Here is an 18401-nt window from a genome sequence, read left to right as displayed (position 1 = left end):
GGAAGGGGCTTTGATATCTGGCCTTACTTTTTTTGATCACCAAGGTTAGGAATTAGTCAAAAATTATGTCTGCTGAAGAATCATAGTATTCATGGAGTCTATTCAGCTCACTGCCAGCTTTCCAATGTCCTCCTGTGCAGACAGTGTGCTACTTATGGTGAACATATAGAATGGCTGGATGCATATTGCAGCCCAGCAGAGTTCTAGCCAGCTCCAGTGTCAGAGCTGTGTGAAATGGCATGCAGGCACATTGGGCTGCACTAAGATGTCCTTCACTGGTTTTACCCTGCAGGGATTAGTAGGAGATGCTTATACCCATGCTTGAAAATGCTTAAAGATCACTTCAGTGACCCTCAACATCAGCCTTATTTTCATGTTCAGGCTTAGTTGATAGAAAAGGTTGTTCTTGGAAGGCAGGAGAGATAATCGGAGAAGACCCTCTGCATCCTCTGAATCTTCATTATTTTAGCAGTTGTGTTGCCATTGTACAGAAATAATTTTGATATGCAGGCATGAGAGAAAAGGGGGAAATTGTCAGTGTGCTTTTAAGGTATTTAGTGCCTGAAACTAGCTGCTTGTTGCTACTGTCACTTCAAAAGTTCCCCCCAAACAATAGGGGGGAAAAACATTCAAGGGCAGATATATATTTCTCTGCTCTTTTCATCCCTTGCATTTTTAGAGTCAGGGCCCAGATCTGAAGGCCCAGGGTAGATTTCTAGAATCTTTAAGGTCATATTTATTTATTTATTTATTTATTTATTTCTAACCAGTGCCAAACTAGAGCAGAATTTTATTTCTCCAGCTATGTAATAAGTATAGAGATATATGTTAGATATGTTAGAAATAGATGTGTTATATATATATATAACATATATATGTTATGTATATTAGAAATATAACATTACACTAAGAAATAGGGAAAATATTTTTGTCACTGGTTCCACAAGAACCCTGCCTCCAAAATCTGTGTGCAGACAGGATTCTTATTGCCTATTCAATAAGATCCTTTCTAGTTGTAGTGTTGGCATGTTCTGAGGCTGATTCCGAGAAGTCACACCATCCTTCTTCAGGGAAGGGAGGAATGCTGGAGCAGTGAATAAGCAAACGTGCCTTAGAGAGCTGAGTTCAGCTGTCAGCTCTGCCAGCAAGTCACTCAGAGACTCCTGCACCAACTCCCTGGGGGATGAGGGCATCTCACGGGGCTGTGTGCAGGTAATGCCACTCAAGCTTGTAATGCTTCTGGACCTTACAATAATCAGTATTTAAAACAAGATGGAACAGTCCTATTTTTTTAAGCTTCTATTTTACTAATTTAATAAGTTTAATCCAGTCCTATCCAGCACAGACTTTAGAGAGAGACAGTCTATCTCTTGAAATTCTACCTTGCCTTTAGTCTCCTGTAGTATTTTCTGATGTGTCTATACACCAGAGCTCTTGCAACTTCCCAGGAGTTCTGCTGATGAATGGAAATCAGTTGTGACCTTTCCGTAGAGTTTTTAGGCTGCCTGCCACAGACCCAGGAATGACCCAGAGGTCTAAGTGTGTCTGCTCCAAGGTGCTTAGCTGGAGGTGCTGTAAACCCCAGTGTCTGTAATGCCTCTGGAATACAGATTCCTGGAGACTTCAAGGGTTCTGAAGGTCCCAGCTCAGCTGGGCATTCTTGTCCATTCTTGGAGCTTCAAGCTAACAAGATGCTGGGCAACAGATGACCAGGGCTTATGGGTTTATATCACATTAATAAGAAATACAGGAAAATATTTCACAATATTTCTGTCTAAATTTTGAGCCTGAAGAAAGCTTCTAAGTTTTTTGTTTCAAAAAATGGAACAACACTTTTCACCTGAGCTTTAGAATATTCTGCAGATATTAGGAACTTTGTCTGGTAGTCAGAATAGGAATTCTTTCTGGTAATCTGCTCTGTTGCAGCCTTATCTAAACTGTAAAAGGGACCTGTCATCCTGTGATGGGAGCCTTCTCTGTTCAATTCAAACTGAGATTCAGGATGGCAGTGTTTATGCAACTGATGGGTGCTAGGAAATGGGATGGGGTGGAAGGAAATATTTCTGGGATTTAAACAGTGTAATTTTTTGGATCTGCATTGCCTGGAAGAAGAGACTCTTGGTTTTGTCTCCTCTTGTCTTGAGTAATGTTGTTCTGTGTTCTGAATTGCTTTGTTTATTATCCTTTAAATGGGAAAGTCTGAAAAATTGTCTCTTACGGAGATGTTAATTACAACTGACGTGATCTTGCTGTCATAAAACATAAGCTATTTTCCTACTGATTAAGGTATTATGTGTTTTTCAACCTGCAGGAAACATTGCTTTCCTTTGTTCATTATCTCCTGCAAGATGATGAATTCTAATCAGGAGGAGGTCACTTTGGGCGCTTTTCTCCAGTATATTGAAGATATGGGGATGAAGGCCTATGATGGCTTGGTTATACAGAATGCATCAGACATTGCTCGAGAGAATGATCGCATGAGGAATGAAACAAACCTGGCTTACTTGAAAGAAAAGAGTGAAAAACGCCGAAAACAAGAAGAAGCAATAAAACGGTAAATATTTTGATAAAAAGATGGGTGGTTTGGCAGAGTAATGAAAAGCAAGGGATTCAGATATGGTAAATATGTGTAGAGCAGTTGATTTCTAAGCAGCTTGCTGGCAAAAGCAGTACAGACCATTGGCCTCTGTCAGGCCTATCATACAAGCGGTTTACATTGTGTAGACATAGCTTGAGCATGTGTGGCATCTTGAGCAGGTGAGATTTGTAACAAAAGGTTTGGGTGTTTGGAATAGATGCAAATCTAGTGATGAATGGGTTGTCATCCTCTTAGTGCTTTTAGATGAGCAGTTTACATTTTGTGCAAAAATGTATTTGTGTGTTAGCAAGACGGGGACAATCTCACAGGTCAAAATAGGTTCTTTCTTGAGCTGATGTTTTAAATCTGCTAGATTTTCAAAGGTTTCTAATTGGTGTCAGGTTTTTGTTGTTTTTTTTTTTAAGCATCTATTATTTACATTTTCCTTTCAGTTCTGTGATCTCTGAAGTCAGTAACAATATTGCAATCACTTACAGGAAAATGGATCAAGCCCCTGATGGGCAGAACCCTATAACAGCTCTTCTTGAACAATTCCATTGATTTTAATTGACAGTTAATGAGAGGAGCACTTGCATGACCTGGCTACTTGTGCCAATGGATATCAATGAAATCTCTGCAGCCTCTTGGAGAGGAAAAGAAGGTTGAATGGAATATATAATTAATATTTATTGCTTACATATTTGCCAGTAGAAAAAATTGTTTTTTCTTGAGCTGAAGGTAAAATTCTGTAATAGAGGTAAATCTGTCATCTAAATTCTTAACTTTTATATGTGAATGGATAGCTTGAGCATAAACTTGATAGGAGGTCCTTTGAATTTTTTCCCCCAGCATGAATCTTCTATATTTCTGTTTAAGTGATTAGATTTTATGCTATGTCTTGGGTACTGTACACCCAGGTATAACAGACATGCTGTGCTGTGAATGTTGGAGCAACGCCTCAGTAGTCTGATAATTTTGATGGAACGTTAAAAGGAAAAGAGCAGCACACACAGTTTGAGAGAGGTGGGAGATGAAGGAATTTAAAGCAAAAATATGGCTGCTTTATGTTCCAGGAAGTGGAACTATTTGGATTGTCAGCAATTTCACTGGAGTGATAAGAATAATATAGAATTAAGGTGAATACAGCTAATTAGGCTGTACTCTGGCTAATCTGCTTGCATGTACTTTCATATGTGTGACCATAAAGGTTACTAAGTACCAGAACAGATTTTATTATGAATAGGTTTCTTGGGGCATGAGAGAGTAACTTGTGGACCTACCTGGTTCTTTGTAGTCCTCTAGCCAAGCTTCTCTACCTCATTTGAATAGTAGTGACAGTATTTCCTACAATGTGGTTGGTTTGTGTGGTTTTGTTCATTGATCCTGGCAAAGCGATTTGATGAAGAGCTCTGGATAAGTACAGATGATTTAGGGCTGAGCCAAACCATGAAATTCTTGCCCACACTCAGCTGAGATCAATGAGAACAAAATATTTATTCTCAGTTACAGAGCCAGAAGACAGGAGGACCAGCAACACAGTGAGCTTCTTAGGGGAACAGCATGTATTTGTATGTGGTTTGGAGATAACATTTCCTCAGTACAGTGCTCTTCTGTGGGAAACTATGTTTGCAGTGATCCCCTCTGATCCTTCCCTGTAGGCACACAGTTTGTGGTGACTGGGAGTGGGGCTGTGGGAGCCTCATCCTCAGTGGGCACAGCTGTGAGAAGCAGTGAGCAGCACTGACAGCAATGAGCCAGGGAGTGCCCAGGGGCACTGAGCAACCACCAAAGGGAGCAGAGGCCACACAGTGCAATGCTTGAACATGAGGGGATAAAAGGCTGGGCTAAAGAACAACAAGGGCAGATGCCTGAAGCCTTCTGATGTGGTATAGTGTTACTGTGTATGGGCAAATGCTTAAAGCTTTCTGAAATTGTGTGGTGATACTCTGTGTGTTGTGGCCGTCTCAACTGGGGCATGTGCTGTGGCACCTCCCCACTTGGCTTGTCTCAATAACACTGAGGGAGGAACAATATCTGCCTGTGGAAACAATGTAGGAAAACACCTCAGGAAATCGTGAAAAGCACTTCCTTTAAGTGTTTTTTGCTTTTGCCCATGTAAACTTAGAGGGGTAATAAAAAATACTTGAGGTCAACCTTTGGTGGGAAAAACTAAAAGCAGTGGCAGACCAAGGGAAAATACTTGATTTGACTAAAGGGAACATGATGTCTGAAGTCACTTAGGCTGATTGCAATTGAGTTGGCTCCCTCCAGAGATTCATCCAAGACCGTGTTGTCTATTGTAATGCAGCAGTCAGGAAAGGTAAAGTAGGATCATTGATTTCTTCTTTGTTCTGTCCTATATTCTTTATGTCTTTACCTTATCTTGGTGGGTATTTATATTATCCCTAATTCCTGGGAGCGTGGCCTAGATAGCAAGTGGTGCACATGTGCAGTGGTAACTGCCACCAGTCTGGAGACTCCCAATAGCTGAAAACAATCTCCTTAGCAACAAGGGAGTCATCCCCTGCGATTAACTGCAGGTAGATTTTTTTGAGGAGGAGAGGGGGTTCCCACAAATACTCTTCTTTTGTATGTGAGAATCAAAATAAAGCAGCCAGAAATCTTTGGCACCTACAGAGAATTACCTGCTAGCCCAATTATTGAATTATTTAGAAGCTATTCAATTTTAGTGTTCAGATGGCCTCTGTTAGAAGAAGGCTGTTTGTGTATATTAACAAGATAATAATGAGTAATATATTGTCTAATGAAGTGGTGGTATTCACACACAACATTATTTAGAAGCAGCTGTTATTTACCTAAATCATCTCATAACTATGCTGAATGACTTAAATTCATTGAAATGGATTAGTCTGAGCAGTTTGGAAACAAGATCTGAAAAATGACCTAAAAAAAAAAAAATGTTTGATTGTACATTTTGCTTTCCAAAGGATACATTGGGCTGTGTTTCTTCAGTAGCACTGATGTACATTTGGTGTGGTTGCTGTCTCATGGTGTCTGGTTCTGATAGGTTAATTGTGGGGAAAAATGTATGGATCCATTGTACATTGTGGGAGATAAACACAGTGTATTGGATTGGGAAAAATAAAAGCAACTAGTCTTTGTCTAATCTTGCTGGGCTGAATCAGCTGATCTGATCTGAATTTCTGACCTAATTTTAGTATGGTTCTTAGCGCTCATGCGGAGAAAATAAGGTTAATGTGCTGATTAGTAGCTGAGAGTGAGGCACAATAAATATGTATGTATATAGGACCTAATGTATAGATGATTTTTCTTCCATCATTTAATCATCTAGTCTCATTACATGATCATTGTCTATTCAAGGAGCAGTGTCCAAATTAAGAGAAGGTATTGGCATATTGCCCACAGAGCCTATAAATTGCAAATAAAGTTATGGAGCAGTATCATATTCACTGGCAATACCATGGGGTATACATTTGCCATGATACAATATCAGCTGTGGGCAGCATTTCTGGGAACAGAAGGTAGATTTGCCTCCGCTATTGTGGGTGCCAGGAAAAAGGTGAGTATTTGGAGTTTATATAGGGCATCTGTTGGAATTAGCAATTGCTTTCTGACTCATCCATAACTGAAATACACATATTTAGATACTTTATTATTGTTTTGTGTGGATACTTTACCAATGTTTTCCCTTCTTAATTGCACAAATATAAAAGCTTGGGAAGAAACAAATGATGAACCCTCCTCCTCTGAAGGTTCGGACATGTTGCATAAATCAGAGTGCATGCTTTCAAAGGTCTGGCTTCTATTTTTTGTGCATCATTCAAGTTATTGTCAGGGAAGTAATTTTCACTAGTAACACTGTGAAGATGTGACTACTGGTGGTGTCAGTGGGCATGAATTTCTGCCTGCCAAATCCTGGACTTAATCATCAAAATATTTACTTCTAATGGCTTCCCTTACTTGTAGCTCGTTCCCAGGACCTAAATGGCTGTATGGAAAGCCTTGCTTGTGCTTGTATCCAGACAGATGCTGTCAAGAGGAGGAGCTTTTAGGAGCACTGTTGTGTGCTAAAGCTAGCAGAAATGGGCCAGCCAGCCAGTGGCAGAGCTAAGCTCTTGTAGCAAAGAAGGAATTGTAATGAACAGCTGTCAACCTAACCTCTCCTTTCTTTGGCAAAGCAAGTACTGAAGACTAAGCCATCAGCAAAAGTAAGATCATATTTTTCTCTTGCTTTTTTTTTTCTTTTTTGAAATGGTAATAGAAGTAACTGAATTCAGGTATTATCTTTCTGTAGCTTCCTGTCATTCCTATCCTTAGTTTCCCTTGTGAACAAGATATAAATTATGCGTCCTTTACCTAAAAGTTGTGTTATCAAGCGTGGGTGACAGCAATAAAATATAAAAAGATTTCTATGCATGGGATTATTCACTGCCAAAAGCTCTGTTCAGCTGAGAAAATGTGAGTAATCTTGGACTATATGGACATGCTGAAGAGTTTATACAGAAATATTTTTACCAGAATAAAAAATAACATAAAATAATTTCATTATGAAGCTAATTTTTATAATTTTGTCTTGAAATCAGAACAATACTTTAGGTGAAAGTATTTTTTTCTGAACATCTGTTCTGTAGTTGAGATTTTGTGTAGTAAACTGCACCTTTCTAAATTTGCAGAAATAATTATGCTTGCTAGATTACAGTATGCTTACAGCCTGACCTCAAAAAGAATGGTGAAGGAAGTACATTAAATATTATGGGTCATGGTGCAAGCCTCAGCTGAAATACCTGTAAACACATTGAGATATTATACATTACAAGCTTGTTAACCCATTGTTTTTGGCTTCATGTGTTGATGTAAGTTGTGGAGGTTTTTTTGTTTGTTTGTTTGTTTTTCATTTGGGTTTGTTTGCTTTGGGGCTCTTCTGTTTGTTTTTGTTTTTAATCCAAATCTGAGTTCACTTGGTGAATGCTGGTTTTGGATATGAGGTCAGTGGTACGTGCTCCTTTGATCAAAATGTTTGTGCTGTGAGGAAGCTTAACTGGGGCACTGTTGTTTTCTTTATCTTCCTCCTGGACATGTTGCATGCTCATTTCATCCTAGATTAAGTTATTGCTCTGATACCACTGTTATGGTGGAAATGGCTGTGAGGTGTGTTAAAGACTAATTTTTCTATGATTTCAAAACCTTTTCCATATGAAAATATCCTGGGGTGTCTTTAGTAATTGGTTCAATGTAGAAAGGGTAGCATTGATAAGTGTTTTTCATCAAGAGTAAGATAAATGGTTGTGCAGTGAGTGACCTCCGAATGTATTTTTGTTGCTTTTATAAGTAAACAGATGTGATGATCTAGCCAACAAATCCTCCCTTCCAAATGCTCATATCCATATGGCTGCCTGTATTATTGCCACACAAAATAAACAACAGACACAATGCAAACTATTTTATATTGCTATTGCTGTTATTCTGAGAAGTTTTATTTTAGAACAGTCATGTGATTAATGTCATTTAAAATTTACCATAGAGGCTGATATCCAGCCTCACAATCTAAAAGACCAAGGAAATAAAGCAGAAGTTATTATCAGTTTGCTATCTAAAGCTTGATGTTATTTTCAAAAAATCTTCTCTTTTAGGGCTTCTGCCTACAACTTTTACTTCTCAGTGAGTTTACATGGTCTCTTTCATTGTTCCACAAATTGCTCAGACTTACACCAATCCACTATGTAGTGGGTGCATTTTTTTCTCTGAGGATTCATTTGCTCTATTTAAAAGCACTTTAGGAGTGTGGCGTCATAGAGAGCCCAGAAGGCTTCTAAAGGGGGTTCCAGACCCCTATTCTTGTTAAACCCCAGTGGATGTGTCTCAAAGCTGTTGGTACTCATGGGACTGCCTGACCACCTGTGTCAGTGGGTGAGCTGGCCTGGCTCCAAGCCCACCTGGGTGTGTGCTCCCATCCCAGCTCAGGCTGGAGCTGCTGGGCACTGAGTCACCCTGGAGGTGTGCTGTACCTCCGGACACGGCTCCGTGGATCTTCATGGGCAGTTTGTAGCCATTTGTTCCCACTCCACTTCTATTTCCAGTCTCTTCTCTCACTGTCTTTTGATTAGTCTTCAACTACAGAATGTAGTTAAAATTATCCTGCATTTCCTCCCCGAAAGCCTTCTCAGCAAGAGGATACATGTAGAGCTGTAGAAATAGAGATATTTTGCATGATTCTGTAGAGTTCTGGTGGTCCATTATATGGAATCAAAGGTTTGCATTTGTTTGGCAAATGTCTTCAAGTATGTTACAAAATTGCAAAGAATGGAGTAGAAGTTAATTAAAACTGTTGTTATGAAAACTGGATAAAAAAATAAGGAAGACTGTTCTCAAGCATGCCCAGATGAAGTTTTTATAACTATTTTAGGATGGACTTCATTAATAGAGGAATACATTCAGTAATACATCACCATTCATATGCAAATTAAAAGCATTGATCTGTTCTGGCTCAAGTTTTCCAGTAACCAAAAAGTGCTCCATGCTGAAGTTCATTGACCCCTGACAAATTTGTAATTGCCTGTGACCCAAATTTACAAATGTGTTGCAACCTGGAGGACAGATACTTGTACAAAAAACATGTAGAAAGAAATCTCACAACTCATTGTTGCAAAATTGCAGCTAGCCATGGTCCTAGACACTGGGAACACACAGCCCCAGTCTGAGCCCAGCAGAGCTGATGCTCTGTGCCACCATTAGAATAGTAAAAGTGAATCTTTCTGTATCTTCAGGAAAACCCATCATTTAACAATAACTGTTCATAAAGTTGAAGAAAAACAAATGTTTCCTTTGAGCAAAATAGCTCAGTTCATTGCTCTTTTCAGGGCCATGAATCACAGCTGTATTTGGCTGGATTTAATATTAATAAAGATTGCTTTAAGCCCCATCCAGCTGGCAGGCATCTGTGCCCTTTGCATGTTCTCCTCAGCACCCTCCTGACAGGCTATGTGTACTTCTATTTATTTATTTATTTCTATTCTTTCACAGGGAAACATAGTATAATACTTGATTATTTAATTGGGATGTTTATTTTCTTAGCCTGGAGTAGAGTCCGCTCTTGGGTGTGCCCCTAGAAAAAGAGAATGTCACACCACTTCTGTAACAGAAGCATCAGGTGAAGGGCATCTTGTTGTCAAGTTGCTGTTAGCCACTGCATCAGTGGCTAAAATTCGTATGAAAAGCGGAATACATATGTGCACTGATTAGATTTTTGTGTGATTGGATTAAAATAGGAGCAAGGAGAGATTAGAGAAGAAATGGATTGTAGAGACCTTATTAGCTGTGGGTTTTATAGTTAATTTGAGAATGCTTTTATTTTTCCTTCTGGCTTTCTACTCTGAGTTGTAATCCTAAGTGAAGTCAGTTAAAAATATACAAAAACAAATAAATGCACAAAACCCTCAACACAAAAAGCCCCCCTTGACACCAACCAGCTAAAAACCTTTGTGTGGTGTGTTCTGAGACAGGGCCTTCCTTCAGGAAGAGTAGAGGCCCGGGGAGGGCCCTGCTGGGCTGGGGCAGGTGCTGCAGCCCCTGTGAGCTGCCAGGAACCCGGGAATGAGCAGAGGGAGCTGCTGTGGTCCCACAGAAGATGGGCGTCAGTGGAATTGGTTTTCATTTCCCTTTTTATTGCACAGTACCCAAGGACCCCAAATGGAAATTAGACTCTTCTGAAACACTAACCCAGTGCACGCAGAGCAAAGACAGCTCACAGCATGAGCTGAAATTGCACCCAACAGGTGACTAAAGGGGCACCTGAGGAGTTAGGGGACTGCTCATTTCCCTCCCTCTATTAGTGCAGCACAGAATAAACTGCAGTGTGTCCCCAGTGGTTGTGATGAATTACATCCAGCAGTTCTCTCTGAAAGCTGCAGAGGAGCAAACACTTTCAATGGACTCCGGCAGATGCTTCTGGAATGCGTCGAGATTGAGAAGGCCAAAGCCAGCTAAAACCCACAGAAATATTCCTGCCAACAAGTGTGTTTCTTGACAAAATGGTAATATTTTAAAAGATCAAAAATGAGAGTAACTGCGGGGTTTTCCATAAATTAATAAGATTTACCTGGGTTTAATCCATTTCTCTTTTTGGTGGATTATACAGGGCGCATCTCACCAGTAGATCCTCTGTGAGCTGAGGGCACTTTAGTTATTAAGTTGAGATCACATGTTGGAGCCATTAAGTGAATTGCTTTGAACAGCCTTCCCCTGAATGCCAGGGCAAATGCCGTATTTCATACCCTTAGCTAATTTCATGCTGTAATTTAATTTTGGAAACATACTTTTAATTGAATCTTGAAAGACAAAAGGAAACTGCTGAGTCCTTTACTACTACAAAAAGAGAGTGTTTAAAAATGTAGCCCATCTAGAGAATAATCTTCTATAATTAAACACAAAGTTTGTTTTGCTTCTCTGTGTGCAGCTATGGGGTAGCAAATTCCCGCTGTTTGCAGAATGCTCAGGGCTGAAAGAGAGGTATTGAGGAGTGTGAGAAGTTATTTATCTTATGCTCAGTTTTGTGACTCTGACATGAGACAATCCTGCAGCCATCTGCAATAAGTAAACCAAGAGAAGCTAATTAAAAACGTAGTCTGCTAACACCAAAATCACATTAGTAGGAGCCTGACTGGTGATCTCCTTTTTCTAATTTTTGGAGATGAGATGAATTTGAGTGAGATATTAACAAAACTCAGTAGCACAACAACATCAGTTATTTTCATCCTGAGACTATCCAATATTTTAGTGGTTAGATTTTGATAGTCATCTTCTATAGACAGAGAGATTCAAGGTAGTTTCAGTAAAATTTCATATGTTATGCAATTTTGTTGTGGGAGAAGCATCTTGATTGGATCAGTAATGATGTAGGTCTTCAATTTTTTGGACATCCGATTGAAAATAATAGCAATCATTGCTAAATGCTGCTCACGCTAATGGAGAGGAAATCCTGGAGCATCACTTTGTGCTTTAGTATTCTGATTCCTTTAAATCAACGAGTGATTTGCAATGGAGATTTCCCCTTTTATTGCTATTGGAGAAAAACCTATGGTATGTGCTGGAAGTGAGATGTGTAGGGGTGCAGTAAAAAGCATAAGGTTAAAAAAGAGAAGAATCTGAAATTAAAGGTTAAAAAAGAGAAGAATCTGAAATTAACCCATGAAGCCCCACCAGAGTATTTTCTAATGAGGGGAAAGAACAAAGACAACATCATGATCCTTCTGTGCTGAGAGAGCTGTGCACTTCCACGTGCCCTGAGCTGGTAGCAATTACAGGCTGAATGGTGCTGTAAGGTTTGAGAGCAGCCCTTTATAAGTGATGGGCAGAGTTAGGAAGCACACATAGGGGTATGGTGAATCTATCTGGCCTTAACTAAAAAGGAATTTTTATTTTGTTTTATGGTGGGCAAGAAATACTGAGAGAATCAATTGTCTTTTTGATACAAGTTATCCCTTTTCAGGCACTTCTACCGACATGGAGACAAAGGACTGACTTTTATTAAAAATTACAATTACTTTGAGATCTGTCTTTTACATAATTGCTTTTACATAATTGCTCAGAAGCTTGGGCACTCACTTTTTATGGTTAGGCTCTATGGTTAGGGTCCTTATAAATTACTGTCTAGAGTCTCTATCTGAGATTATTTCAGGACTTGATTATCTCTTCTGTGAAAGCAGTAGGACACAGGAATATCCCCTGTATATGTATTAAACACTGAAGGCTGTGGTATGCCAGAGGTCTCTGAACATGTTATGTTAGATCCTGGAATTATAGCGAGCTACCTGAAAGTGCAAGAACACCGTGCCTTGCTGGAATTGACCTCAGTCTGGTAAAACAGTCCTATAGATGCCTCTATAGAAAAAGAATCCCCTCAATAAACCTGCCTTTGGGTTGCAAGTAGCTCCAGCTGCATTCTATCACCAAGTTAGGAATGGCAGCCCATATGATGCAGGTCTTCATTATCCTGCTGTATTAGCAAGCTGCTTAATTTTGGTAGCAGATGTTAGGACTCTGATGATAAAATACCTCAGTGTCAGGAACACCTTTCACAGAAATTTCCTGCATTGAACATCAGACTGTGGATTACCACATTAAGAAATGCAATGAGTGAATTTTAGGGTTGATTTGACATGATTTTTATTTCACTGGAACAGCTATTTCCCGTTCTTCTCCCTTCCAGTTGTAAGCGATTAAAGGGCTGAAGAAGAAATTCAAAATTTAAATGGAATTTAAATTTTAAATGGAAAAATATTCTGAAATTCATGTACTGCAGTTTATGCCAAAATGCAGCTGCTATCGAAGATTGAACTGCTAGTGTTTGTTACATGGCTATTGTTCTGAGATTAAAAGGTTTCTCAGCAGTTTATCATAAACACAATTTCAGAGATAATTTTAATTGTTTAATCTTTACATCCAAACTGTTAGGCAAAGCAAAGTGCAGCTTTTTTTCCCTAGGAAATCACATTTGTGCACTGCTAATCTGAATTGTGCTGCCTCGGTGCTGGAGCGGATGGGAGCCGCATTCGTGCTTGCCATGGCAACCCCTGGCTCACATGACACTGGCTGGTGCAGCCAAGGAGCTGCATGGCTTGCTGAGCAGAGCCACACACACCAGTGGCCATGTGACTGCTCCAGCCCTGGCAGCTCCTTAAAGGCAAACTGGCTTTGAGCATCGCTGCTTTCACCTGCATCGTCTTGCCTGCGCTGCTTCTTCTCCTCTTAGATGCAGTTTTGAGCATTTAAAAAAATGGATGAAGGTTGAAAAGGCTTTGCTCATAGCTTTTTTTTTTTTCCTTCAGTCTGTTTTTCAATGGAAAAAAAATATCTATGTGTGAAGATAAGGTATGGGATTTTTAATTAAGATTTTTAAAATTAGATATGAAGGAGCTCTTTGCAGTTGAGTGAACTACACTGAATAGATTTTTTTTCTGGAAACGTTTTTTGCTCTCACCTCCTAGATTCTACTAGATTTCAGAAGGGTAAATGAGGACAGAGCAAAAAAAGTCAAAGCCAACCCAGGTCCATTCCATTATCAACAAAGCATTCCAAAACCACCTTTGCTCCTTTACATACTTCCTCTTAGACTGATGATGATGATGATGACCTTATCTCTGGCTCCTTACCCACAAAAACGTAGACTGATACAAGTTTTCCCTGTCTTAGCTTGTTTAAAAGGAGTTATGTGTGGCATTTGATTAGGAAATCTGGAGGGCTGCAGTCACACAGGAATGGGTGGTGGTGTGCAAGGAGAAGTTAAGAGGTGGGGCTGGAGCTAAGCGTCTGCCTGCACCTCAGTGTGCACGAAGGGAGCAGCAGCAATGCAATGCTGCCCTGGCTCCTTTGCTGTAGGGCAGGTGCAGCATATGCTGCTGTCAGTGTCTGCCCACTGGCACAGTTTGTACATGGAAAGGAGCTCCTGAAAAACTGATCTTTACTAAAATAATGGAAAGGAATCATTTTCCCCTTCTCTTTGCCTCTCGTCTGTCAGGTGCCTGACTGAAGTGATGCAGTTTTTCTTTCTCATCTAGTTGGATCCTGAGGTATTTGTGTCAAGAACTTTGTATGAGCCCAGCTACACCACCAGGTGTCTGACTGAAATGGAGAACACTGCACAGCAACAAAACACTGTGAAATACTTCATTTGTCTTAGTTATTACCAAAATCCCTTAAGTTATTTAGGCTTCTGTCTGCTATGCAGATGTAATTTATCAAGCATTATAGAGAGACCAACTCCTAAGTCCATGTGCTGAAGTTAATTTTTGTGATTTATGGTGTTGCTTTTGCACTTGAGGAAAATCTATTTTCAGTGTCCAGTTCCAGGCTGTCAGATTTTCATCTTCATTTCCTAAGTAATCAGTCAAGGTGCAAATTCTGATAATTAGCACTGTTCAGTGAGAGACTGCTTGCTCCTTCTCTTTCAAATGAGTTTATTATTTGGTTACCATTTTGGGGAAGATCTATGATAAGGGGACAATAATTTGCTTTGGGAATTAATTTAGAGAGATGCTTGTACCTAAATCAACCACTAAACAAAGAAGCATTATCTTTGTTACTAGGGACACAGTGACAAGTGTATATCCATACATCTCCGCCAGCAATTGTGCACAGATTCTAATACAAAATCAGCCTTTAAGTAAGGAGACATGTAAGGGAATGTGGAGTCAAAATCTTTTGGCAGAACAAGGCATTCTAGGTTAGTGTTTTTATTGTATTTTATGGCAGTACTGATTTTTCAGCATCTTTTCTTTTTGTTATTGGTACCTGTTCTGATGTGTTATTAAGAGGGAAAGAAAACTTAGAAATTATGTCTTTCCAGGGAAGGCACTGAACAAAGGCCCTCTCCACTCCACTAAAATGTAGTGAAGATTTTGACAACTGCTCCCAGCAGTCTGCTGCTGCTGTGTTGTGCTGTGTCTGCAGAAGGGGAGGAGTGGCAGCAATATTTCCCCTTTCATGAACTGGCTTTTTAGAATTCCTTCATGCTTACGAGTGGGATTGCATTTTCGGAAAATATTACCACAAACAATTCTTTTCCTGAGAAACTGGCCCAAACCTCTCTTCTATTGTAAAATTTCAAATTTCATTAATTCAGTAAACTAATGAACTTTGCTGTCTAAAGGTTTGTGATTAAACCACAGGTTTCTGTATTGTTTGTTTGCAGTTATGGCAGTGGAAAAGGCTATTTAGGTTTGTGACAAAATATTTTGACTAGCCTCTTCCTACTTAGTCATTTGTTTGCTCTCAGTATATATTTATTGTGAATTGTCTTCCCAAGAATTACAAACAAGATGGAAGCTTTCTCTAGCTGATCTTTGCTGCCATTAAACTGAATGCTGATGCAGGAGGTTCTGTAAGAAGTGGGCTTGTTGGACTGGGTCTAAAATTTGTGGAAATAATGTCATTACAAGTACACATCAGAAAAAAAGCCCAACAACTTCATTGCAAGACATTTAGGGTTGCTAAGAGACGGAATGTAATTATCTGCCAATTTGTTTACCATTCCCAAACACTTGGGAAGGGAGAGAGCTGTGGGCTGCCCTGAATTTTAAGCTATGCACAAAATAAGCTGAATGCATTTTCTTGTCAAATGCAGTTTTAAGGGCATTTGGAAGTGACATGAGAGCTTTGACCTCTGGTTTCTTGCTAAATGTCTAATATCGGTTATTGTAATTTCCCTCTCACTCTCCAAATATTCATTATATGCATTTTAACTGATAATACAAAAAAAAAAATAAAACCAAGCTGAAAAATTAAATGTATAGAAATATGAAGCTTTTCTAGTAAGAGAATTAACAGCTGTGCTTGCTTGAAAATGATACATTCTTTAAAAGTAGCAGCATTCAGTGTTCCTGGGTTATGTTGCCATTATTAATGTATGATTATGTTAATGTAAGGTTGACCAGCATGTGTTATTGACTCTTTTTATGTCTCTTTCTCTAAAATGTTTTGTGTTGGTTTGCACTTGGAGATAAATACTGCAATTAACATTGGGTGCAAATGTAGTTTGTGGCACAATGAAGTTTTCATTTCTTGGTGTCACAATAGCTATTATGTACGCCATAGAAGATTTATGCTATCCCAAGCTATTAAATATTTTGATTTTAAAGGCATGCATCTGGTAAATAAAATGGGCAGTAAATAGAGAGAAGCAGAGGTTTTGCTCCTGTTTTCAGAATGGTATCTTCTTCCATTGCTCTTTCTTTAATGGAAATAAATATTTATTTTTAGCCAGTGTGAAACCCTAGCTGTAAAATAGAACTCCCCACAATACTAAAGGAATAAGCAGTTCTCACCAGTCTAATAGTGAGCTCAAATCTGAGTCTGTGTTCAATCAGTATCTCTGACAATGTAGTGCTGAAGTATGGCTGTACAGGTGCATTACTGTTTTGTGGGATGTTGCTTTGGGAAGGTTGGGACAGGTTGTCCTGGAGTGTGATCTTTGGCCTCTGCACCTCATCCCAGCAAGAGCTGGGAATCTTCCTGTTTGCTGAAATTCATTGAGATGTATGAATGTAGATTGTTTTACCAAGCTTTAGCAAAGCCAAACTGCAGGTCACTTCCCCAGAAAAATTGTCCCAGAGCAACTTTATCTGGCAAGCACTTCTCTGTGGAAGCTGGTAGCCTCTACCTTCTGAGCCAGCTCTTTTGGGAAGCACAGGAGTTTTAGGGAGACAGTATTGGCCCCTCAGTGTCACTCTGGCTTATTCTCTGATCCTTGTGGCTGCAAAAGTAGTCTTGGTTTAGTTCTGATGAAATCCATTTTTAAAGTCTGCATCAGAAACAAGAGGGCTGCAGGCACGTTGGCCTGGGTCACAGCTATTCTTTTAATTTCCAGTGGTGGCAATTCAGCAGCTGAAGCCTGAATTGGGTAGCTAAAGTCCCAGTTTTCCTCCTGACACCTTCTGACTGCTCTGGAAGGCTGTCTCAGGCCATGGGAGCTCAGCAAAGGCTTTCTGGTGGTTGCTTCTTCTCTCCATGGGGTCCCAGTGATCTGCAGTTGGCTCCCACGTGTGACACCAAGGGACTGCCTGAAGAAAAGGGGGTGAACTCTGTGATCCCTGGGTGATCTCTTGTGACCACACTGACACCCCAGGGGCTGTGTCTTGCTGCAGAAGTCCTTAATGTAAGGAGATGCTACTCCATGAAGGGGTTTGCTGCAAACTTTCTGGTTTGTTTTTGTGAGACAACTTTCGTTCTACTTCAAAATAAATGAACAATCAGGAAAAATAAGGTAAGATAAATGATATTCCTTTATACATTTCAATTTCTGGATGCCCAACTGTTGAGATGGAAAATAATTGAATCAGTAAATTCCCGTTCCCCTGCCCTTTGTAGAGAATCTCATAACTTTTTTCTATATTTTTTCCCTTTAATTTTCCAAAATTACTTTGGGGTGTTCTTTGAGAGCAAGCGAAATGCAGTGACAGAAAAATAAAAAGGGAGGTTGGTTATTTCTAACCTTTTTTTGTCCATTTCATGTAAATAAGGGGATGGAAAAAGCTTTTTTTCAGTTTTTAGTGGCAAGGCCATCAGAACTGCATATTAATTGTAGACCTTCTATCATAAAGTGCCTTGGAAATGACTGGAATGCACACTCTAGTGATGTTATTGACACAATGTGATGCTGTTTAGTGATTTTAGTTGATACTGCTTGCAAAAGAGATCTTAAGATTTTTTTTCAATGAAATATATGACTGCTTGTATTTTTATTAATTAAAGAAATGTAAATAACTGTTCAGAGCATATTAACAGTTAGTTTACACACATATATATATTAACCACAGTAGTCCAGTTCCTGAGGTAATGCATAGCAAGTGTTGTTTTTTCTAGCACGTCTCCTGCTGTACAGTCCCACTAAACCTCCAACTGCAAGGTCAATTCCATGATTAAATGGCTTATAGTTCAGCCTCTGTGTGAAAATAAACAACACTTTGCCATTATTTTTTTAATAATTTTTTAGGAAGTCTTTTATCATTCCATATGTTGGTTTATACAATGAAGTCTTGCATTAAGGCAGAATAAAATTCTTCTGCTTTTGGTGGAAAAATCTGTCAGTATGTCTGCTGGCCTTTAGTATGCTTGACACATTTGTTGTGCTTTTTTGGTACTTGATTGTGTCTGTTTGATTTCACAAAGTTGTAGTAACCTGCCTGGAGGGTTTCTATGGTGTGAGGTCAAATTCCACATGACCAGCAGAGGTGTTCACCTGAGCACCAGCCTCAGTGCTCTCTGTCCCTGTCAGTCATTGCTGGATGTGTTTTATGGGGCAGAGCTACTTGGGTTTTCTGCTTATGCAGGGGCTGGTGTGCATATAAAC

At 39.5% G+C, this 18401-nt stretch overlaps 1 protein-coding gene across 1 annotated transcript in view; it reads left to right on the top strand.

The window, feature by feature from the left end:
* Positions 1-2339: 2339 nt before the first annotated feature.
* NYAP2 (neuronal tyrosine-phosphorylated phosphoinositide-3-kinase adaptor 2) overlaps positions 2340-18401 on the top strand; it is a 123775-nt gene continuing 107713 nt past the window's right edge. Inside the window, exon 1 of the mRNA XM_053952000.1 lies at positions 2340-2554. Coding sequence (XP_053807975.1) covers positions 2349-2554 — 206 coding nt within the window. The 5' untranslated portion in view covers positions 2340-2348. The remainder of the gene's footprint in view (positions 2555-18401) is intronic.

Source organism: Vidua chalybeata, chromosome 10 (assembly GCF_026979565.1).
Source record: "Vidua chalybeata isolate OUT-0048 chromosome 10, bVidCha1 merged haplotype, whole genome shotgun sequence".
Taxonomy (NCBI): domain Eukaryota; kingdom Metazoa; phylum Chordata; class Aves; order Passeriformes; family Viduidae; genus Vidua; species Vidua chalybeata.
The sequence above is the reverse complement of the archived record's forward strand: the minus strand, read 5'-3'. Positions and strand labels throughout refer to the sequence as shown.